Source organism: Trichomycterus rosablanca, chromosome 19, assembly GCF_030014385.1.
Source record: "Trichomycterus rosablanca isolate fTriRos1 chromosome 19, fTriRos1.hap1, whole genome shotgun sequence".
Taxonomy (NCBI): Eukaryota; Metazoa; Chordata; class Actinopteri; order Siluriformes; family Trichomycteridae; genus Trichomycterus; species Trichomycterus rosablanca.
This window is the reverse complement of record NC_086006.1, coordinates 28,334,651-28,359,219: the sequence shown is the minus strand read 5'-3', so window position 1 is coordinate 28,359,219 and position 24,569 is coordinate 28,334,651. Positions and strand designations below refer to the sequence as shown.

Genomic DNA, 24,569 nt, shown 5'->3' with positions numbered 1-24,569 from the left:
CCCAATACTAACACCTACCCAACCCTAATGTACCCCAATACCAATGTACCCCAATACTAACACCTACCAACCCTAATGTACCCCAATACCAATGTACCCCAATACTAACACCTACCCAACCCTAATGTACCTCAATACTAACACCTACCCAACCCTAATGCACCCCAATACTAACACCTACCAACCCTAATGCACCCCAATACTAACACCTACCAACCCTAATGTACCCCAATACTAACACCTACCCAACCCTAATGTACCCCAATACCAATGTACCCAATACTAACACCTACCAACCCTAATGTACCCCAATACTAACACCTACCCAACTCTGATTTGCAGTGCCAACTGAGTAATAGCCCATAAAGCCTGCTCTCCCTCTGATACGCCGGCTCGTCAAATTTTGTGTGGTGGCCTCCTGACTCAACCCTCATCAACCCCTGCTAATCCTACAGAAGCTCATTTCAGTTCCAGCCCCTCATAAAGACGGCGATTAGGACCTGCAGTTACAGTACGAGGACAGCAGGTACCATAATGACGGCGTGCAGCTGAAATAACGAGGCGTTTGTAGGGTGCAGTAAAAGGACGGGAGCTTTATTTAGTGTAACACAGGGTGGCGTTTATATACAGGATTATTCTGCAAGGCTGCGTACATACAGAAGTGATCGCAGTGGCACTGAAAACACAGGATCCAAACGAGGACTCTCGCTTTCACTGTTTGTTTGTTTTTTCTTTTTTATACAAAATGGTACAAACGACGATACAAAATATTTGTGCTGTCAACCGTTTACAAAAAAAGTCACTCTGAACCGGGTAACTGTGCAGTGATTGTGTTCTGGGTAATTTTATATAAGTGTGTTTATATATTTCTATAGGTTTGTTCCTTCAGTACTGTATGATACACTCCAGAGAACGTTCCGGAGAGAGAGAATCTATAAATCAAATAAAAAGATCTAATAAAGATCGATCACGATCATGCAGGTCGCCTCGGTTCTTCTGTACGATGTTCCATAGGTCCTTCAGTCCGTTAGAAAAAGACACATGCAGAAAGGTCCCGTTTTTGCCTAATTTTTTCAGCTTCAAGCAATGATTACACGTATATACACACGGCGAGGGGCGTCTCCCCGCCCTGCATCAGATACAGGTACGTACACCCCTCCCCAAAAACACCCAGGAGTCACAGCACCGAAACCTGAAAACAATCTGGTGCAGAAAAACCCGACGTCCATCACGTCTTCATTACGACAAACTGAACAACACATGGATCCTTATTCATGAAGGATTTGGGACAATAATATGGTACAGGGTCCAAAAGTCTGAGCGCACCACCAAAAACTTCTAATATAAACCCTAAACCCTAATGTCCCCCTCGTAATGTACCCCAACACCAACCATAAACTATTAATATAAACCCTAATCGACCCCTCATAATGTACCCCAACACCAACCATAAACTATTAATATAAACCCTAAAGCCTACTCTAAAAACCCTAAACCATAATGTACCCCTAATACTACTCTAATACTAACACTAACCATAAACTATTAATATAAACCCTAAACCATAATGTACTCTAATACTAATGTAACACCAACACTAACCCTAAATCTTAGTCTTAAAACCCCAGCCCTAATACTAATCTAACACCTACCCAAACCTAACCCTAATATACCCCAATACTAATGTAACACTAACACTTACCCAATCCTAAACTATTATTATAAACCCTAAACCCTAGTCTTAAAACCCTAACTACAATGTACCCCTAATACTACTCTAATACTGACACTAACCTTAAACTATTAATATAATGTACCCCAAAACTTACCCAAACTTAACCCTAAAATACCCCAATACCATCCTAACCCTAACCCTAGTCCTAGAACCCTAACCCTAATGTATCCCAATACTAATCTAACATTAGCACTTACACAACACATATAAACCCTAATGTACCCCAACACCTACCTAAACCCAACCCTAAAATACCACAATACTAATGTAACACTAACACTTACCCAACCCTAAACTATTAATATAAACCCTAAACCCTAATGTACCCCAACACCTACCTAAACCCAACCCTAAAATAACCCAATACTAATGTAACACTAACACTTACCCAATCCTAAACTATTAATATAAACCCTAAACCCTAATGTACCCCAACACCTACCTAAACCCAACCCTAAAATAACCCAATACTAATGTAACACTAACACTTACCCAACCCTAAACTATTAATATAAACCCTAAACCCTAGTCTTAAAACCCTCACCCTAATGTACCCCCAATACTAACTTACCCAACACTAACCTTAAACTATTAATATAAACTTAAAACCCTAATGTACCTCAACACCTACCCACACCCAACCCTATAGTACCCCAATACTAATGTTAAACTAACACTCCAACTATAAACTATTAATATATACCCTAAACCCTAATGTTCAATTAACACTAGCATCTACCCAACCCTACTATAGTCCAATACTAACACTAACCCAAACCTAACCCTAAAGTCCCCCTAAATCTAACACCTATACTTAACCTAACACTACCATAAACTATTAATATAAGCCCTAAACCCTAGTCTTCATTCAAACCCTAACCCTAATGTACACCAATACTAGTCTAACACTAACACTTACCTAACCCTAACCCTAAACTGTTAATATAAACTCAAAACCCTAATGTACACCAAATACTAATGTAACACCCCCATTGAGACTAACCAGAACTATTAATATACCCTTAACACTAATGTACCTTTAACACTAACCACTACCCTAAAATACCTCAATACTAACACCTACCCAACCCTAACCCTAATGTACCCCATACTAATTTAACTTACTAAAGCCTAACCATAAACTATTAATATATACCCTAAACACTAATGTACCCCAATACTAACATCTACCCAACCTTAATGTACCCCAATACTAATCTAACACCGACACTAACCTAACCCTAACCATAAACTATTCATATATATTATAAACCCAAATGAACCTTCAATACTAACATCTACCCAATGTTCCCCATAACTCACACCAACCCAAACCTAACCCTAATGTAGCCCAATACTAGTCTAACACTAACACTTACACAACCCTAACCCTAAACTGTTAATATACACCCTAAACCCTAATTTATCCGAACACCTGCCCAACCCTAATGTATCTCTAATACTAACTCTAACACTCACCCAACCCTACTAATATACCAACCCTAAACCATACCTAACCCCAATCTGACCCTAAATCAATCCAAATCTAACTCTAGCACCTAACCCTTAATCCTAGTGTGTACCCAACCTAAACCTCAATCTAATGTAAACATGTAACTACTCCTAACCGTGACCTCAGTCTAACACTAACACTAAATCAACCCTTATCCTAATCTAGCCATAATGCTAATGACTAGTTTCTATCACCGAAGTACTCTCAGTTTTAACCCGTAACCCCGTAACCCCTCACTGACCCACTCAAACTCGTCCCCTGAATTAAAAACAGGACTTTAGGTTAGATTTTCTCCTCTGTATCCTGAGGTTTATTTATCCTGATGTGTTTGTGTTTGGTTTTGATCGGTTTGTAGAAACACACAGTTTATTGGAACCGTCGTTAATCTTCCTCGCGTCTCCTGTACGTATTTATTTCTGCTTTATACGAGCGCTAATGAAATCTCGCAGACGCTCCGTTTATTCACTCTGACGCCTTTTCAGCTCTTATTGCTTCGCGGTGCCGCCGCAGCGACGCTGCATTAGCGGCCCGTGTTTAGATATGAAAAGTATCGTGTTTTTAATGCGCTTCTTTCAAATTAAAATTCAATAAGCGTCACATACAGAGCAAAGCTTTTATTTCTGAAGATTTCACTTCATCCTAAATACAAACACACGGACGTGATTTAGCTGCTGCAGCCGAGCCCAGTTCCAGAGAGATTCAGTTTCAGTAGAGACCGCTACTGAGTCCAGAGATCAGGATCAAACCCTGAACCCTGGAGTTGTGCAGCTCTAATGTTACCCACTACCCCATCATCTCACCCAGACTACCACAGGCTAAGCTACCACACTAACTCGCGCTTTCCCGAGCATACTGGCACTAATGTACCCCAATACTAACACCTACCCAACCCTAATATACCCCAATACTAACACCTACCCAACCCTAATGTACCCCAATACTAACATCTACACAACCCTAATGTACCCCAATACTAACACCTACCCAACCCTAATGTACCCCAATACTAACACCTAACAAACACTTATGTACCCCAATACTAACACCTACCCAACCCTAATGTACCCCAATACTAACATCTACACAACCCTAATGTACCCCAATACTAACACCTACCCAACCCTAATGTACCCCAATACTAACACCTAACAAACACTTATGTACCCCAATACTAACACCTACCCAACCCTAATGTACCTCAATACTAACACCTACCCAACCCTAATGTACCCCAATACTAACATCTATCCAACCCTAATGTACCCCAATACTAACACCTACCCAACCCTAATGTACCCCAATACTAACATCTATCCAACCCTAATGTACCCCAATACTAACACCTACCCAACCCTAATGTACCCCAATACTAACATCTATCCAACCCTAATGTACCCCAATACTAACATCTATCCAACCCTAATGTACCCCAATACTAACATCTACCCAACCCTAATGTACCTCAATACTAACATCAATCCAAACCTAACCCTAACCCCTAACAGAATGCTTAGATCCTGGGACCAATCGAGCGATCTGACATCACGGCTTCAGAGAAATGCAGGTTTGCCAACTAAGGAGCTGCTAAAGAAGGCAGAGAGAAGCCGTGATATGTAGGAAACCTGGAGCGAATGGACACTAATGAGGCGCTGTGACAGTCAATTGAGCTCTCTAGCCCCATCTTCTGGCTGAAATTGGCACCGCAAAAGGTGCCTGTGGGTCCTACAGCAGTCCTCCAGTCTTAGAACGACTAATGTGATGTCATAATCATTGTGATGTCATAAAACGCCAACAGCAACTTTAACCAGTACTAGTTTAAGACTCTTTCAACTGATTTCTTGTTTGTTTATTGTTTGTAAACAGATTTCGCCTACAGGATGTCATGTGACGACGGCGTTTAGGGTCAGTGAGGGCATCGTATCTGAGAGATTCGTTTAGCGTCAGTCTTCGTTCAGATTTCAGAACCACGTCAGGATTTCTCACACGGCTACATGATGGACAGCTCTTGGTGGTGCGCTCAAACTTTTGGACCCGGCTATATGTTAAATATACGACCAAAAGTATGTGGACACCTAATTTACTGTGTTTAAGTCTATAACTGTCTTTACTCTTTCAGAATTGCTTTTCACAAGATTTTGAAAACAAATGAAGCAAAGGAACATTTGTGAGGTCGAGTACTGATGTTGGACTCGCCGTGGACGTTCCAATTCAGCTCTCTTTGCTTGCTTTGTGTGCAGGTGGTTTTATGGGTGTGCAACTAAGGAGCTGGCAAATAAGCCAGAGAGAAGCCGTGATATGTAGGAAACCCTCCACCTGGAGCGAATTGATGATAATGAGGCGCTGTGACAGTCAACTGAACTCTGTAACCCCACCTGCTGGCTGAACAAGGCAGCGCAAAAGGTGCTAACACTAAATTGACATCCCGAATCAGTTGCCATAAATTTAGATTCATCACTGTTTTATTTATGTTAGAAATGGGTGTGGCTGGAACATCAGAACTCTAATTATACTATAATTACAGGGGTGTCCACATATTTTGTCCGTACAGTGTAGAATGACTTAGCAAAACACCAGACGAGAAATAAATCAACAGTGTTTACAATAACGTTGCATTCAGTGATAAAATAAAACAAGCTCAGGCTTTGAATTCCTCGTGTCTAACACCAGCATGGCTTTAATCTTAGAGTTTCCTGTCATTCAGATGAACCAAAACCGTATAAAAAAAAACAAAAAAATCTGTACAATAGTGGTACGATCTGTGGTGCGGAACGTGGACGGGCGTTTCAGTAGAGATTTACTTCAACCCAATGATAAATCGGATGAGGATTCCTAAACCGTATCTCACTCAGGTATTTATACGCAGAAGAACGAACCAGGCGTTAACGATTTCTCTTTCACGCACCATCTACACGCTTCTTTCACTCCGAGAGTCACACTACGCTCTAGGTGTTCCTCCACTAACCGGACAGCAGGGGTCGCTCTTGCAGCAGAAATGAGGCAGAACTCAAACCTCTCAGACTGGAACTCTGGAACCTGAACTACTCACAGGCTCCGGGGTCCGAGCTGACACGTTCATGCTACTTGGAATGGTTTCCGGGTTCTATATTGAGCTCAGGAAGTTGGAGTAATACTGACACCTTGTAAAGGAACTTCCCCAAGCTGTTGGCACAATGTTGGAAGCATTCTAAGCCTATAGTTTATGTTATAGAATTGGCTTTAGGTGCCTGTTAGAATCTGTGATTAGTTAGAAATGGTGTAGAGGTGTTTGAACACCATTCGCACTTTGGAGAACCAAAGACGTTCACGTTTTACACGCATGACGTTCGGACTGAACACGCAAACCTGAACCCTTCACACGGGGGCGTAGACGGTCAGGGTCTGTAATGCGCTCGTGGTGGCATCGCTGTGCGAAAACTGCAACGAACTAAAGTACGACGTGATGAAATGAAACGCAAATCCATCGTCCGTCCAGGCTAGATCATAAACAGGCGTGTCTTACAGGAAACGGCTATAAACGGAGACACGCCCATCAAGCCGGACACGTCCAAGCTTCTCGGGAGGAGCGAACGGCCTCAACACTCTCGCAGGAGAACCGTGAGTAACCTGGACATGAGCGTTGATGTCGGGAATGATCTCGTAGTGATGTCACAATGACGTCAGGCGTAGGTCTGGAGGAACGGCCGACCCTGAGATCGTGAAGAATCCGAAAACTGTGCACCACTAAAGGCACTTCTTAAACAACGACACTTCTTCAATCGCCTCCACGATTAAAGTTCTGAGAGAAATAAACCGATGGCTTCGTCGGAACGGGCGCGTCCCGTTTTCCGAATTTTCGATTCTTTTTATGCTTTTCCGCACAAGCGGGACGTATTTATTTGCACGCGGCGGCATCGAGGGAACCTTCCAGTAGCGTAAATACAACTCGACTACAATCGAAAACATAAAATAGTGTAAAGGAATTAAAAATAAAGTGGTAATAAAAGAGCAGGTCCGTTATATCGCTGTCTCTCTCTGTACAAGTCTCTCTGGAGCTGGGCGGGCGAGCGGTCGGTACGTTGGTAAGTGGGTGTGTTCTTTTTTTTTTTTCTTTTCCAGAGAGCGAGACAGAGGCCCACGATTGGTCGTCACCGCAGATCAGGTGACCCGAAAAGAGCTCGCAGGGGCGTGTCCTCTGCCCCGGGTTAATCGTCCCCGCCGCCGTACATGTCGGCCAGTTTTTTGAAGCGCGGCCCCCACTCGCTGAGGTAATCGTAGTCCTGTTCGCCGCTGCTGGTCGTGTTGAGCGAGCTGACCGAGCCGGCCGTCGAGCCGCTGCCCTCATAATCGAACACCAGCAGAGAGTCGTAGGGGGGCGCCGTCGGGTCGTTGTCCGCCGCTCTCAGACCCTGGAGGAACAGAACGTCAAGATTAAGCTCAGGTTCAAAAGGCTTTATTGTCATTTGTTAATAGACATCCATTCCTGCATTTCAGACCTGCAACACATCCCAAAAAAAGTTGGGACAGTAAAGCATTTACCACTTTGTACCGTCTCACTAAAGGTGTGTAACAGTCCGGGGTTCAAGATTCTCCTCACGTCCTCTATGGGGGACAGGTCAGGACTGCAGGCAGGCCAGTCCAGCACCTGTACTCTCTTCCTGTGTTTTGCGTGAACGTCCCTGGAAAAGACGTCGTCCTGAAGGAACCACGTGTTGTTCTAAGATCTCAACGTGCTTTCCTGAATTCATTCTGCATCACAGAAGGGCACTGACACGTCATGCCATGACAGATCCTGGTACTGACACACCCCATACCATGACACACCCTGGCTTTTGGATGTGTTTCTGATAACAGTCTGGATGGTCCTTTTGCTCCATTTCTTCCAAAAAAGACCTGAAATGCTGATTCATCTGACCACAATACACGTTTCCACTGTGTGATGGTCCATCCTAGATCCCTCCGAGCCCAGAGAAGTCGACGCTGCTTCTGGACAAGTTTTAAAAGTTATGAATGTAACTCCGTGTTGTAGAGCTTGATAAAGGTCTGAAGGTTCGGAGATCACGGCTTGTGTCGTTGCCCTTTACTCCAGATTCCTTGAATGGTTTAATGATATTCTGCACCGTAGAGGGAGAACATGCAAATCCCTTCCAAGCTTTCTTTGAGGAAGGCTGTTTTTAAACATTTCAATCATTTTCTTGGGTCCATCTTTGCTCCTGATTTTGTTCTGAATCATGGTCACAATCACCTGTTGACATCACATCATTATTTATTAAGCCCTAAATTGCCCCCGTCCCAGCTTCTTTGGAATGTGTTGCAGGCCTGAAATGCAGAAGTGGGATGTTTTCAAAATAAAATTTTCCATACTGTCCAAACTTTTTCTGATTTGAGGTTGTACACAATACAGACCAAAAAAATCAGTTCAATAATTTTTCGGACCTAAAAAAGTAATGGGACGGGACCTAAAGCTGCCGTTCTGTCAGATATTGGCCGCTCTACCCAGTGTGAATTTTACATGGATCAGATCCCACGGAGCCCCCGACCTTCTGGCCGCGGACGTGAGAGTCACGGGTCCAGAAACACCCGGCGTTAAAGAGAAGCAGCTGCAGGATTTGGATTCCCGACCGCGTTTCTGTTCTCCGGCTGAATATTAATTTTTGACTCGGCGTCTGTGAGGACACGAGATGATTAAATTAGTGATTTCTGATGGTTTCTGGTTCTGGACACGGCAGACTTGGTCGGCCAAAACAAATTCCTGCGGAAGGAAGCCAGCTGCATAAATCAAAACATTTGGCACGACGGTCATCGCATACGAAATGAGGAGAACCGAGCCATGAGACTCTGCAACTTTGCTACTATAACAGTCTTTACTCCTCTGGGACGGTATTCACTGGGGTTAAAGCCCTTCGACCAATGTTTGCAGGAAGGACCTTTCCTCTTCCAGCATGGGGTCCAAAACAACATGTGGTGTGAAGGAACTTCTAGGGCTTGCACACAGCTCTGGTTCAGTTCCTTCAGGCTTCTTAGAACCTTGGTGCTAGTCAGAGAACCGTCCAGCGCTTGTACCATTTTTTTTGGAACCAAGGAACCAACCGTTCGTCTCATGTTCACCAAATAATAAACAGGTTCCGAACCAGCGTGTCGAGCTTTAGTGGAGGAGGAAGCAACAGCGCCCTCTGTTGATGACGCATCCATGGTTCCAATAAAAAATGGTACAATCATCATCAGTTTTGGAGAACATGGAACAGTTGTCCTCCTTCAAGGCTGGGGCTTCTTACTTCATGTACATTAAAAATAAAACATTGGGCTGAAGTACCTCGTTGATGAACTCTCCGATGTCTCCGGGGTGTGGCACCAAGGGCCGCAGTGGGTACTGAGACTCGGGCACTACGGGTCTCTCGTCCACCCGCCGGACCCCCGAGGGTTTGCCCATGATGTGCTCCAGGGAGTCGGGCTGCTGCAGCTGGCTCAGGTCGTAGTCCTGCAAAACAAACATGGAGTCACAACCATTTAAACAATATACAGCATGTGACCAAAAGTATGTGGACACGAATCCATTATAATTTGACAGTTTGGGGAAGGTCCACACACAGGTGAGCTCCAAAAAGACCTGCTTTGGTCCGGAGGAACTCGAGTAGCCTGTGCAGAGCCTTAAACTCAACTACAGTGAGCGGGTTTGGGATGAATTGGAACGTCATGTGCAAGCCAGGCCTTCATAGACACAGCCCAGTCTAGTCCATTTACATTTTCATTTACATTTTCAGCATTTAGCAGACGCTTTTATCCAAAGCGACTTACACAATGAGCTGAACACGATGAGCAATTGAGGGTTAAGGGCCTTGCTCAGGGACCCAACAGTGGCAACTTGGTGGTGGCGGGGCTTGAACCGGCAACCTTCTGTTTACTAGTCCAGTACCTTAACCACTGAGCTATCACTGGCCCGCGCATACTAGTCCAGCACACACCAGCGCATACTAGTCCAGCCCAGCACAAACTAGTCCAGTCTAGCACAGATCAGTCCAGCACAGTCTATGCCAGTGCGTACTAGTCCAGTACAGACCAGACCAGTCCAGCGCAGTTTAGTCTAGCACAGACTAGTCCAGCCCAGTCTAGTCCAGCGCATACTAGTCCAGCCCAGACTAGTCCAGTGCATACTAGTCCAGTCCAGCACAGACTAGTCCAGCACAGTTTAGTATAGCACAGACTAGCATATCACAGACCAGTCCAGCTCATACTAGTCTGGCACAGCACAGTCCAGACCTGGACAGACAGGTCCAGCACAGACTAATTCAGCACAGACTAGTCCAGTGCATACTAGTCCAGTTCATCACAGTCTGGTCAATTTCTGCACAGACTAGTCCAGCACAGTCTAGTCCAGCACAGTCTAGTCCAACACATACTAGTCCAGTTCAGTTTAGTCTAGCACGGACCAGTCCAGCACATACTAGTCCAGCATAACACAGACCAGTCCAGCAGTGATCAGTCCAGCACAAGACCAGTCCGGCAGAGCACAGTCTAGCACAGCAAGACTCAGATCAGATCAGATCAACACAGACTAGTCCAGTCCAGCACTTACTAGTCCAGCTCAGCACAAACCAGTCCAGCACAGACAAATCCAGCCTGGCTTGCACATGGTGAACCGAATCCACGGAACAGTAAGTCGAGGTGGGTGATTATTGATAAAATAAATTTAAGGTGTAGCGTTTTAGCCGACCTGGTCCTCCTCCCCGCCTCCCTCCTCGTCGTATTTGAGGATGTTATCGCGGACGTCGTCCTCGGGATCGATCAGCAGCTGCTTGTTGTGCCGTTCCTTCTCTTTCCTCTTCATCCAAACCACGAACAGCAGAACCAAACCTGCGTTTCACAGATCGACACAACGAGAAGAGAGGATTAATTCATCAGAACGTTCATCAGTCAGCAAATCGCAAAAATAAAGACAAATAAAGAAGCACAACCAGCAAACAGCACAGAGAAAATCATCACCACAACAATATGGATCATTACTTCATTACAATCGCATCATCACACGAGCTCAGTGTGCACTACACAGCCGGCGGAACCTGTCTAAAAAAAAAATACGATTGGCCAATTTTACTGTCGCTCGTTGATTTACTATCGCTGTACATTTACGGCTGGACCATCGATCAGCAAAGACTAGCCCAGTCCAGCACAGACTAGAGCAGTCCAGCACAGACCACTCCAGCACAGACCAGAGCAGTCCAGCACAGACTAGCCCAGTCCAGAACAGACTAGAGCAGTCCAGCACAGACCACTCCAGCACAGACCAGTCCAGCACAACTAATACAGAACAGACTGGTTGAATCCAGTCCAGTCTAGTCCAGCGCATACTAGTCCAGTCCAGCACAGTCTAGTTAAGTCCAGCGTAGTTTAGTGCAGCACAGACTAGTCCAGCACAGTCCATTCCAGCGCATACTAGTCCAGTCCAGCTCAGACCAGTCCAGTCCAGTATAGACCAGTCCAGCGCATATTCTGACAGGGAGACAAAAGGACGTCTTCAATTTAACACTTCATGTTAGAACAGGCACAAATTCCCATACACAGATACACTCCAAAGCCTTGTGAGCTCACAGCCAGGCGTCCGAATACTTTTGGCTTTACAGTGAATGTGTGCTTAGACTTCTGTTATATTCCAGTACACAGGTATCTAACGTGTTGTCTTAAAATATAAAAATAAGAACCCCAGCGCTGCGATCAAATCCTAACAAAGCGAAGCTCCGCGAGCAGAAACCCACTCAGGCGTGAGGAGGAGCTTCCCTGGTGAGATGTTGTGCTCCTGTCAGTGTGAGCTAAATGTTTTATAGAAATGTCTGGATGAGAAGCTCTCAAATCCCCTTGATGCGTGAGGGATAGACCAAAAAAACTCCTTCACCTCTTCACCGCCTGCCAAAACTTCTTGTATTAAAATCTCGCGGTGCAAATAAAGTCTGGACGTGTGTTTGTTTGGATGAGGAGGGCTCGAACCCCGAGGCTGAATCAATCAGGAGGTGAGAATGAGGTTCTGGTGGAGTTATGAACTTTCTGTGCAGAGGAATCAGTTATAAGTTTCTGTATTAGGTTCCGGAGGATCGTCTGGAGAAGCAACGTCCATCTAGTTTTGAAGGATGGGGATGTGTGTGTGAGGCAACTGGCGCTTGGTGTACACTTGTCTAGAGTTCCAGGGTAGACTCATGGACGTTTTGGGATGCTATGAACTCTTGTTAATGAGGGTAGTGCACTACTAACAAACCAGTGCGGTTTTCCCCAAGGAAGGATCATAAATGGGTACTGGGTGGGGCAGCTCAGGCTCCCTGCTTTGGGCTCTGGGTTATGGATCCAATCCAGACTCCTCCAAGAAGCAACTGGAACTAAGTGATAAAAAAGTCTTCTGAACTCAAGTTGGGAGTTGTGTCTTTAGATCAGAGGTTCATGGCTTTGGTTCTTGGGGTGTGGTGCAGTCTGGTGGCTGTCTCTTCTGGCTCTATGTTGGATTGCTGTCGTTCTGCCTCTCACATGTGATCTCTCAGGATTGTTGACGTTATGCAAAATGGACAACAATGTCCCAGAAGAGCCCCAAGGAAGGGTCATAATTGGGTACTGGATGGGGCAGCCTGGGCTCAGTGGTTTGGGCTCTGGGATTCAGAAACACTCGCCACTTTAGATCAAGGGTTTGTGGCTTTGGTTCTTGGGGTCTGGTCCAGTCTGGTGGCTCTTTGGTTCTGTGCAACCCTCCCTTAGACAACCAAACTTGGGTTTACAGTCCTCTGTAATGCTGGATTGCTGTCACTCTGCCTCTCACATGCGATCTCTCAGGATTGTTGACATTATGCAAAATGGACAACGACGTCCCAGAAGATCCCTCATGACTCTGGTACTCTTATGATCTAGTCTCATTAGTAAGTTGACGTTATTGGTACAGAAACCTTGGAGAACATCAGGAGAACTTAAACACAAAGTGGTCTCCCTGCACCGGGCACTTAAAGTAGATGAGGAGCTTGTACGGTCATCAATCATGTAATACCAAGGAGCCCATTCGTGGTCCTGTACACTCTAAAAAATGATTCAGCACATTAGTAAATTAAACGTAATATAACAAGTCAGTTCAACATAAAAAAATAAGTTTGTTACATTTGTTAAAAATTTTAAGTTCGGGCAATTTAAAAAGACATTATTTTAGACAAACTCAAAATTGTAACCTTTTTCAACGCATTATTTTGCTTTAGTACAACATCATACCAATTTTGAGTTGAGCCAACTAACATATCTGAGTTGCCTGAATGTATTATGTTTAAATACTGGGAAGGGGCGGAGCTTTACCCAGAAGGACTTGCGGCAGTGGTATCCAGACCTACCGTGACCGTGCAGCCCAGCGTTGGGAACAGTGTGGCTACGCTGAAAAATGCTTTGATGCATGCTTGATAATCCGGGTACACAAATTCACAAAGTTGAGTCAGTTCATCTGGACACAAGTTTGTTGTAGAGTTTGTTGTTCTCTACAACAAACTTGTGTCCAGATAAACTGATTCAACTTTGTTGATATGCTGAGAAATGGATCAGTATGTGCATTTGTGGTATGAATGTATATGTGTATGTAAGTGTCTGTCCAATGATTCAGTAAAAGAGCTGATTCCTTTCGTGTCGGCATTACAATAATATTCAGCATATTCATATCAGGAACCTAATTTATTTGGGTTTGTGGAACAAAACAATGAAAATAAAATTAAGTAGGTTCAGATTAATTTTGCGTGATGGTTTTAAAGATTTTCATGTTGATATTACCTAATTTAGTTAAGTTAGTTTAACAGCGAGAGGCTTGTTGCATTTACTTAAAACATTCTAGTTGAGATTACATAGAAAAATGCATGCAAATTGTTACCATAATTTTTTTAAGTAGATCCAGTATATTATTTTTAGAGTGTAGAACCATATCCCAAACATCAACTTAGTACCAGGTTTATCATCGTCATTAAGTGTCATCAAGTCGATTCTGATGCCTGTTACCTATATGGACATTCTGCAGTTTCTCCAGAACATCCTGTCTTCTGTTCAGGTACCAGGTTTAGCAGGGGCAGGGGTGCAAGAATGGAGAGTAGAAATGAAGCCTAAAGAAAGACCAGATAGATAGAAGCTGCCTGCTGTGAGAGGTTAGAGTCTGAAATATCAGGGGGTCTAACGTTCCTCCTGGAGCTCTCCTCTCTCTTTTTATTCTTCATTTCTCACAAAAGTGTCCACGCTGTAATCTTTGAAATCGTTGTTTTCTAGACGTGTGGACTCCTCTGCGGACTTCATCCACTTTCTTTTTTTAAATTTCATTTCATCTTCACGTTGTTCCAGCGCTTCATCCTGGTCGGGTTCATCGAGGGTTTGGTTTCCAATCAGTAACACACCCCAGGACCAATTCATCACAGAGCCTCGGACAACCGAGACATAGCCAGTTATGTCTTTACGTAGATGCCTTACAGGCTGATAGCGCCGCTGGAGATTTGATCCCTCGGATCCCGGGGTAGGGGGCTACCACAGGTGCTTATCTAATGATCGGAAGTTTACTTTAGTGGTCCTGGAAGTCCCACCACTGCAAAGCTGAAGCATTGAATCGAATGTTGAGAATTTAGTCCAACCACCACCAAGCTGTCACCGTTGGACCCCTGAGCAAGGCCCTCAACCCTGAGTTGCTTCTACTGTACCATGTCTAGATGTTAAGTTAGTATTGGAAGTAAGAGGGAATCAGAAACCTTGAAGGTTGACCATGTAGGCATGGCTAGTCCATGTGAAACTACACAATAAACAAAGGCATAGATCAAACCTTGGTTCCTCAATCTGTGCACCACCAACATGACCTTCTGTAGCACTGTTCCATCAGGTATTAATATCATGACACCTAATTCCCTTGATATCAGTGCTTGACCCCACTAAGGCACATTTTGGCTAAGTTGGAGGATCCCTGATGAAGATCCTTGGACTGGAATCCAAGCTGATATCAGTGGACCACAAGGAGTTACTCACAGAGGAGAATGATGATGCAGATGAGGATGGCGATGATGGCACCGGTGCCCAGTCCGGCGGCTGCCACGGCTCCCAGAGTGGTGCAGTCACCGTGGACATCACACGGACACACTTTCACCTTAATCACAGATTTGTTGGAGAGTGGGGGGTTCCCCGAGTCCGAGACCGTGATGGGAACCTCGTACACCCCCGACTCCAAAAACTGGACCCTCAGACTCAGTCGAGCGTAGTCTCCTGTAGAGAGAGAGGGTAATTAGAGTTGGGATAGGGTTTGTAAGGTTTGGTTTAGGTTTAAGGTTTGAAATTAGGATTTGGGTACAGCAAATGTATGTTGGGGAAACAGTGACTGGATACTGGGGGTTGGGAATTGAGTTTAATGGTTTTTTGGGGTTTGGGATCAAGATGAACTGCTTAGATTTTGGGTTTGGATGATGTGAGGAGATTAGGATGATGAAAGGTCAGGGTTTGGTTTGCTTTTGGGATTTGATGTTGGAGCATGTAAATATGGATTAGGTTTTGGGCAAAAGTGACTAGGCTGAATCTTGGGGGTTGATGTTGGGATTTACATGTTTAGAGTTGTTTGGGGTTTTTTAGGGGTTGTGAGAAGGTTGGGATTTACAGGTGTGGGGTTGTGAGTTTGGGGGGTTGTGTAAAATGTTTGATGTTGGGATTTACAGGTATGGGGTCATAAGTTTAGAGGATTGTGTAGAGGTTGTGAGTGTTTGATGTTGGGATTTACAGGTATAAGGTTGTTTAGGGTTGTTTAGGGGGTTGTGTAGAGGTTATGAGGTTGTGAGTGTTTGATGTTGGGATATACAGGTATAGCATTATGTGTTAGAGGGGTTGTTTAGGGGTTGTGAGTGCTTGGTGTTGGGATTAACAGGTATAGGTTTGTTTAGGGTTCTTTTGGGGGTTGTGTAGAGGTTAAGAGGTTATGAGTGTTTGGTGTTGGGATTTACCATTATGGGGTTGTGAGTTTGGGGGGTTGTTTATAAGTTTTTGGTGCTCTGGATTTGGATTTACAGGTAAGGGGTTGGTGAGTTTGGGGTTGTTTAGGGGTTGTGAGTGTTTGGTGTTGGGATTTACCGTTATGGGGTTGTGAGTTTCGGGGGTTGTTTACATGTTTTTGGTGATTTTTGGGTTTGGGTTTATAAGTATGGGGTTGTGAGTTTGAAGGGTTATTTAGAGGTTGTGAGTGTTTGGTGTTGGGATTTACAGGTATAGGTTTGTTTAGGGTTCTTTTGGGGGTTGTGTAGAGGTTAAGAGGTTATGAGTGTTTGGTGGTGAGATTTACCGGTACAGGTTTGCAGTATGATCAGGGTTTTGAAATTGAGTTTAAGGTTAAGGGGTTCATATTTGTTTTGGGTTTTTAAATTTGGAAATTTTTTGGTCTTTGGGTTTTTTTGGGGTTTGATGACAGTAGTTTGCAGGGTTTGGAAACCTAGTAGATGAGTTGAGAGACCTTTAGGGGAGTTTTGGCGGTTTTGGAGTTTGGGTTTGGAGGTTTTGGGCCATGGATGACCATTGGGGGTCTTAGGTTGGGTTTAGGGGTTGCTGGAAGGTTACTGACTGCATTATGGGGATGCTTTGGGATTTTTGTTTGTGACCTGATATTGGGGTTTGGGGATGGTTATTGGGGTGAGGGATGGATTTTAGGGGTTTGGGGTTGGTTTTAATATTGATGGGTCAAGTTAGGGAAGCTGATGCTTCGTGATTTAGGGTTTGGCTTTTTATCAGGTTTAGAAAATTGGGTTTGATGACTGGGGTGGTTTATGGGGTCTGGATTTCAATATAGGGGGTTAGGGGGTTGTTTAAAGGGATTTAAGGGGGTTCAGTTTGGGTTTGGGGATAAAGCTACTCCGATGCACTGCACACCGTTGATTCGGGTCACGGTCCAGTTGCGGCGGATGATGGAGGGGTGAAGGGGCAGCTCGAAGACGAAGGGCCCGACGTTGGGCTCGGTGTCGGCGTCCGCGGCCGTGATGTTGATGAAGTTCATGTTGGATCTCTCGCAGATCTGAGCATCTCGAGGAACCAGCGATGGAGAGTTATCGTTCACGTCTATGAGGAAGATCTGCAGGGTTCCTGTGCTGCTGCTGGGCGGAGAACCTGAGAACGGGAGAAGGTACAGCGGAACTGTAAACCACCGGTTTATTATTCATATTTATTCATTATTTATTTGTACGTTGTCGTGTTTGCATGTGTGTGGCTGTAAAATCGTAACTCTCCCTCGAGGATGAATAAAATCATATTGTTTATAATTCTGACCTTTCATTACGTCCTTTAACCACCGAGCATCAAAACTCCACTGCACTTTATTTTGCTGACACAAGAAACAAACTGCACTTTTATAGTCGCTCCTTCTACTGCATAAAAGAAAAGACGGGCTGAGAATATTAAAACGGCGTAGTTTTAACGCCAACCGTAAGTATATGGACAGTTTTATATTCATGTGTTTATGCACCTGCTTTATTGTGTGATGGAGAGGACAGTGTGTTCCCTCAGCTGCTCTGTGTGGGGGGTTTTTGGACACTGAGCTGGTGCGTCTCCAATTTTAGTTCCTGTTTAAACGTAAAAGGCTGATTTATCAGGAACACAAAAACTCTGTTAGTGCTGCCGTGGGTGTTCAGTTACAGAGCCGAGGTCTTTTATTTCAGCCGGAATCAAAACGCCAGAATAAACACAAATAATAAACAAGCTCGGGTCAGCCTGCCCGCTGCCTGTCTGCCTACCTACCTACACACCCACCCACCTAACCCATCTACCTACCTACTTACAGTACCTACTTACCTAACCTACCTACACACCCACCTAACCCATCTACCTACCTACTTACAGTACCTACTTACCTAACCTACCTACACACCCACCTAACCCATCTACCTACCTACTTACAGTACCTACTTACCTAACCTACCTACACACTCACCTAACCCATCTACCTACCTACTTACAGTACCTACTTACCTAACCTACCTACACACCCACCTAACCAATCTACCTACCTACTTACAGTGCCTACTTACCTAACCTACCTACACACTCACCTAACCCATCTACCTACCTACTTACAGTACCTACTTACCTAACCTACCTACACACTCACCTAACCCATCTACCTACCTACTTACAGTACCTACTTACCTAACCTACCTACACACCCACCTAACCCATCTACCTAACTACTTACAGTGCCTACTTACCTAACCTACCTACACACTCACCTAACCCATCTACCTACCTACTTACAGTACCTACTTACCTAACCTACCTACACACCCACCTAACCCATCTACCTACCCACCTACCTAACCCATCTACCTACCTAATACACCTACCTAACCCATCTTCCTACCTTTTTATTTCCTTCCACCCACAGTACCAACATACCTACCTAAACACCGTACACTCACCTACCCATCAACCTACCTATCTACCTAACCTACCTAACCCACCTACCTACCTACCTACCTCCCTACCCACTCACTTACCTACCTACCTATCTATGTACCTACCTTGTACATAATTACCTTCCTAAAAGATACCTACCTACCTACTTACCAACCTACCCAACCCATCAACCTACCTACCCACCTACTTACCTATTCCACCTACCTAATTCTATCAGCCAAAAGATTTTTACTTCCTCCTTCCTCTGTTCCCACTCAACTACCTACCCACCTACCTACCCACTCACCTACCTACTAAACTACTCACCTACTTACCTAACCACCTACCTAATCCTATCAGCCATAAGATTTATACCTCCTTTCTCCCTTGGTACCTACATGGCCACCTACCTACTTACCAAACCCACCCAGCTAACTACCCACCTATGTACATACCTAAACACCCACCCACCTACCTACGAACCTACCTCACCCACCTAACCCACCCACCTACATACACTTACCTAACCTACCTACCTACCCATTTAACCCTCCAAGCTACCTACCTACCTTGTTTCCTATTTACCCTACCAACCTTCCTACCTTACATACCTACAAACCTACCCACATACTTACCTAACCTACCTACCCAACCCTCCTTTCTACATACACGTATTTACGTACCTTGTACATATCCACCATCCTACCTCACCTACTTAATCCTATCAGCCAGAAAATCATAAAAGCTCATTTTTACTTTGTACTTACCTAACCCATATACCCACCTACTTACCTACCTACCTACGTACTTATGTAAGCACGTACATACTTAGCTATCTTGTACATATCTACCTTTTTCACCCACCTACCTACCTACCTACATATATACCCACCCACTCACCTACCTACCAAACCAGTCGTGTTTGTTTTTTTGTAAATGGATTGTGAGCCATCAGTAAGGAGGCCAGAACAAGCTGCCCTGTAAGTAATGAACACACAGCAGATAAAAGGAAAAAATCAAGACAGAGACTCGAGACAAATGTGAGTGTGTGAGTGTGTGTGTGCGTGTGTGTGTGTGAGTGTGTGAGTGTGTGTGTGAGAGAGTGAGTGTGTGTGTGTGTAGTAATTGTTTCAGTGTTGCATTGTCCACTGAGGCGGCTATTATCTGCTGCCAGTGTAGAATTAACCAAACCGTCACCGACATCTATCTCCATTAGTGACACACACACACACACACACACACACACACACACACTCTCACACACACACGCGCACACACACACTCACACACACACACTCACACACACACACACACACACTCACACACACACACACACTCTGTCTGCAGTAACACTCACTGTATCATCCGAAATTGACAAATCTTGGGCAACGGTGGAAGCAAACAACACACAGTAATGATCACACACTGCACGACCAAAAGTATATGGACGCTTATAGAGTTGCCTCTCCTGCAGCCGTAACAGCCTCCGCTCATCTCGGAGCGCTTGTGTTCCACTCGCCCTGTGGATGTGATGTCACGCGTCCACGAGGCGCCGATCTAAACGATCCCCGCACTCACCGTTATCCACGGCGAGGAAGGTGGCCTCGTAGACGTTCTTCTTCACGTAGACGGACTCCCGGTCCAGGACGGCGGCGGTGGTGATCTGCCCGCTGCTGGAGTTGACGGAGAGCCAGTTAGCCGGATCGAAGAGTTTATCGTACCTGCACAGAACAACACAACATGTTAGCTCATCACCGCGGTCCAATCAGAGCGGTGCTGCTCGCCTGAGGACCTGCTACAGTCGCGTTTGATCCAGCGGGGTTTGATTCTTCTCTCTTTACCTCGATGTCAAATTCCCACAGACATACATCATACTTTGTCAGAAGCTTCTCAGAAGAGCGGCTAAGAAGATCATATAGACGTTTGTTCATGATCAGGTGTTCGAATACTTTTGGCGCTATATGTGACCTGCAGCTCTTGAGATATAAAATTAAAATATACGATTCGTTAGGTCCCCGCCCGCAGGCCAAGAGTTCAAAGGTTACTGCTTAATAATGCTAAAATATTACGTCCGTGGCCGGAGAACCTTTAGCCTCTCACGCGAACTCTCGGGATAATTAAAGCCCCGCTAGCTTTTAACGCGTCGTCTCGGCGTCCTCGGGGAGGTCCGGCGTGTGAAGAGCCGGGCTGAAATGACGAGCGGATTAACGGGCGCTCGGCGGCGGATCTTAATCTCCAGCGGCTCTTCTGAAGCGCCACTTCTGCTAATTAATTCGCGGCTGTAGACGAGACGCGCGGCCATGCGTCAGGCTCTGTTAGAAACGGCGGCCGGGGGACGGAGATAAAGAACGCGTGTCCTGAAATTGGCTCTTGGGTCGCGTGCGGCGCCACTCTCGCCGACGAGCTGTTAGCGGATGACGCGGTTCGGGCTGTAATGTCACTTCAGGGACGCCGAACCCCTGAAATAGATAAATAAATAAATAAATAAATAAAGAGGCGTCGGCGTGAGAGAGGACGGCGGTGTGAACGTCAGGGACCTGAAAACACACAGACAGCAGCGCTGAAAGCTAAGCTAATTAGCGCGCGCTTGGTGCCAGCGGGAGAACGGCGTGAGAGGAAAAGCGGACGTTCAAAGTTAATTGCCAGGGTGAGAAGTGCGAATATTTTTGGGACGGGGTTTATTTTGTCACACATTAAAAGCTTCAGGTTTGGAAGATTTAGCGCAAATAGTTGGAGCTGTAGGTGCAAGACTTAATATTCCCACCGGTATGTAGCTTGGTGGGTTAGGTGGGTAGGTAGGTGGGTAGGTAGGTAAGGTAGGTAAGTAGGTTGGTGGGTTAAACAGGTAGGTAGGGAGGTTGGGTAAGTAGGTAGGTATGTACAGTACATGTACAGCTGACATCCAAAATATCGAAAAGTGCACATGAAAGAAGCAGTACCGACTACACGGGTGGATCTGAGCAACACGAGGCAACCAACAGAGATCCAAAGAGGCCAAATATCGGCTACAGTAGGTGTGAGTGGCACGACCACAGAACCGACAGATCAGCGCTGCTTTTTGTAAGCACTGGTGTAAAGAGCACACATCCTGGACCCCTGAGCATCACGGTCAGACGGGTCACGTTTCCCACCTGAAGGAAGCCGAGAGCCGATTCTCAACCAACGCCGTAACGGATGCTCTCCAACTGATGTAATGCAGGACCAGCTGCACCCTATGGCACAAGGTGTCTTTCCAGATAACGCTTCCATGCGGAATTGAAAAAAAATAATAAAAAAGATAATAAAATAACAAAAAAATAATAAAACAGGGAGGGAAAATAAAATAAATAAAAAGAAAAGAAATAATCTAATAAATAAAATGAAGTTACTGTAAAGAAAATGTAAAAAAAATGATAAAGAAACAAAAAAGTAAGAAAAAATATAAATGATAAATAAAACTAAAATAAAATAAAAACAAATAATATAAAACAAAGAAGAGAAGTTACGAGAAGGAAAAAGGAGAACAGGAAGCCGGAGAGAACAAATTCACCCGGTAACTACAGGCCAGGACCAAACCCTGGGGTGTGGAGCTGCACAGCACCAGCACCACCTACTGACCACAGTACCTCGTTTCACTACTGATGTGGGGAAGAATTTAGTCTGATCCGAGAAAAACTGGAGCGAATAATTTACTCAGAAATCAGTAAATAACCGAGAGAGAGAGAGAGAGAGAGAGAGAGAGAGAGAGAGAGAGAGTGGGCGAGAGAGCGTGAGAAAGCAAACAAGAGAGAGTGCAAGAAAAAGAGAAAGAGAGAGATTAAGAGAGTAAGAGTGGGTGAGACAGTGCGGTCGAGAGAAAGAGAGTTGGTAAGAGAGAGCAGATGAGAGAGAGATAGAGCAAGTGAGAGATAGTGAGCAAAAGAGAGCAAAACTGGGAGAGAGCTGATGAGAGTAAGAAAGTGAGAGAGCATGTGAAGAAGTGTGAGAGAGAGAAACAGAGAGAGAGGGCAAGAGAAAGATAAAGAGTGGATGAAAGACACAGCGGACAAGAGAAAGAGAGAGTGGGCAAGAGAGAGAAAGATAGAGCAAGTGGGGGAGAGAGTGAGAGAAAGAGTGAGCAAGGGAGAAGTGAAAAAAAGAGAGCGGATGAGAAGGAGAAAGTGAGCAAGTGAGAGATAGTGGACGAGAGAGAGAACGAGAGGGTGAGAAAAAGAGCGATCGAGAGATGGAGAGAGTGAGTGAGAAACAGTGGATGAGAGAGAGACAAGAGAGAGAGCAGGCAAGAGAGAGATAAAGCAAGTGAGAGATCATGAAATAAAATAAGCGATCAAGAGAGAGAGAGATGGAGAGAGCAAGAGTGGGTGAGAGAGAGAACGAGAGAGAGGAGAGAGAGCAGAAGAGAAGGAGAGCAAGTGAGAGATAGTAAGCAAAAGAGAGCAAGACTGGGAGAGAAAGCAGACGACAGTAAGAAAGTGAGAGTAAGAATGTGAGAGTGAGACAGCATGTGAGAGAGAGAATGTGTGAGAGAGAGTGAGAGAGTGCCAAGGTGTCGGACCAGCTGGTATTTGCAGACTCCTCTCAGATTTTGATGTGCACCCGATTTCCTCTCATTAGTGAGTAAATTAGCTGGTAAATTTGTTTAGGCCACGACTCCCTCAGAGACTCGCGAATATTCGGGGCTGTGAGCGAGAGCCGAGCGAGGTGAGGGGGCGGGTACTACGGTAACGGGCACAAAGAGAAACAAACCCCCGAACCACACCCACTCACCCAGACTGGCACGGCACGAATCTAACCTGACCGAGTTTACAGTCAAACCGGGCCAAGCACCGGCGCATTAGGAGTGTGGACACACAGCTGTAGTGTTTACACCGTCGTGTATGTGAGTCGATGGTGGGGAGAAAAATTGGAGGGGAAGTGGGTACGACACAAATGATGGAAAACGTCGACGATGGAGTCGACCTGACCAGGCGTCCTGGAGCTCAGTACGCCATACGCCTCTCTGTGTGGGAACCCAACACTGGCGGGTGATAAGAAGCGGCGACTGTCTGGACACGTGTAGAAAGTGGGCGTGTGCCGACCCGGCTCCCCTCCATCAGATCGGAGGTTGTGCAAGTGACTGCGGATTTACTGCGACTGGGAATCGGAAATGACTAAATTGGGAAATAGCGAGGGGGGCGGGGTCAGGATCTCACCGGATGCCCTGCTGCATGAACGTGTCCGGGTCCCTCGCCGTCAGCGTGGAGATGATGGTGCCCGGCGGAACGCCCTCCTCGAACCGGACCATTTTGGGGTTCTCGGGAAAGACGGGGGGCTCGTTGACGTCCCTGACGGTGACGGCCACGCCCGCCGTGTACTGAAGGGACGACTGGATCCCCTCGGCCAGGGGGGCCTGATTGGAGACGACCACCGTCAGCGTGAAGGCGCGGTTGTTCTCGAAATCCACCGGCTGCAGGGAGGAAGAAAAAGAAAAAAAAAATCTAAGTTTAATAAAACACGTCCTAAGTAATTATGAGTGGTGTCCGAATACTTTTGGCTGTACAGTGTGGCTATACCGTACAGGTGTATGAAAACTTTTAACCTGACACTCAAGTTCAAGGTGTACAAGCAGCAGGGGGCGCCAGAGTGCAGGGTAACTGGATACGCATTAATAAGGACAATGCATAAACAAAGAAGTATCAAAAGTATGTAGACACCACTTTGAATATATGTGTGTGTATGTGTATATGTGAATGTGTGTGTGTGTGTATGTATGTGTGTGAATATGTGTATATGTGAATGTGTGTGTGTGTATGTATGTGTGTGAATATATGTGTGTATATGTGAATGTGTGTGTGTGTGTATGTATGTGTGTGAATATGTGTATATGTGAATGTGTGTGTGTGTGTATGTATGTGTGTGAATATATGTGTGTATATGTGAATGTGTGTGTGTGAATATATGTGTGTATGTGTATATGTGAATGTGTGTGTGTGTATGTAT

At 45.2% G+C, this 24,569-nt stretch overlaps 1 protein-coding gene across 2 annotated transcripts in view; it reads right to left on the bottom strand.

The window, feature by feature from the left end:
* Positions 1-5,895: 5,895 nt before the first annotated feature.
* Positions 5,896-24,569, bottom strand: part of LOC134333207 (cadherin-4-like) — a 200,922-nt gene continuing 182,248 nt past the window's right edge. For both annotated transcript variants that reach the window (XM_063015078.1, XM_063015079.1), the window contains 7 exons: positions 23,783-24,036; positions 20,190-20,332; positions 17,097-17,330; positions 15,222-15,455; positions 10,936-11,075; positions 9,538-9,702; positions 5,896-7,633 (listed from right to left, as the gene is read on the bottom strand). In XM_063015078.1, the coding sequence (XP_062871148.1) occupies positions 7,430-7,633; positions 9,538-9,702; positions 10,936-11,075; positions 15,222-15,455; positions 17,097-17,330; positions 20,190-20,332; positions 23,783-24,036 (1,374 nt within the window). In that variant the 3' untranslated portion in view covers positions 5,896-7,429. The remainder of the gene's footprint in view (positions 7,634-9,537; positions 9,703-10,935; positions 11,076-15,221; positions 15,456-17,096; positions 17,331-20,189; positions 20,333-23,782; positions 24,037-24,569) is intronic.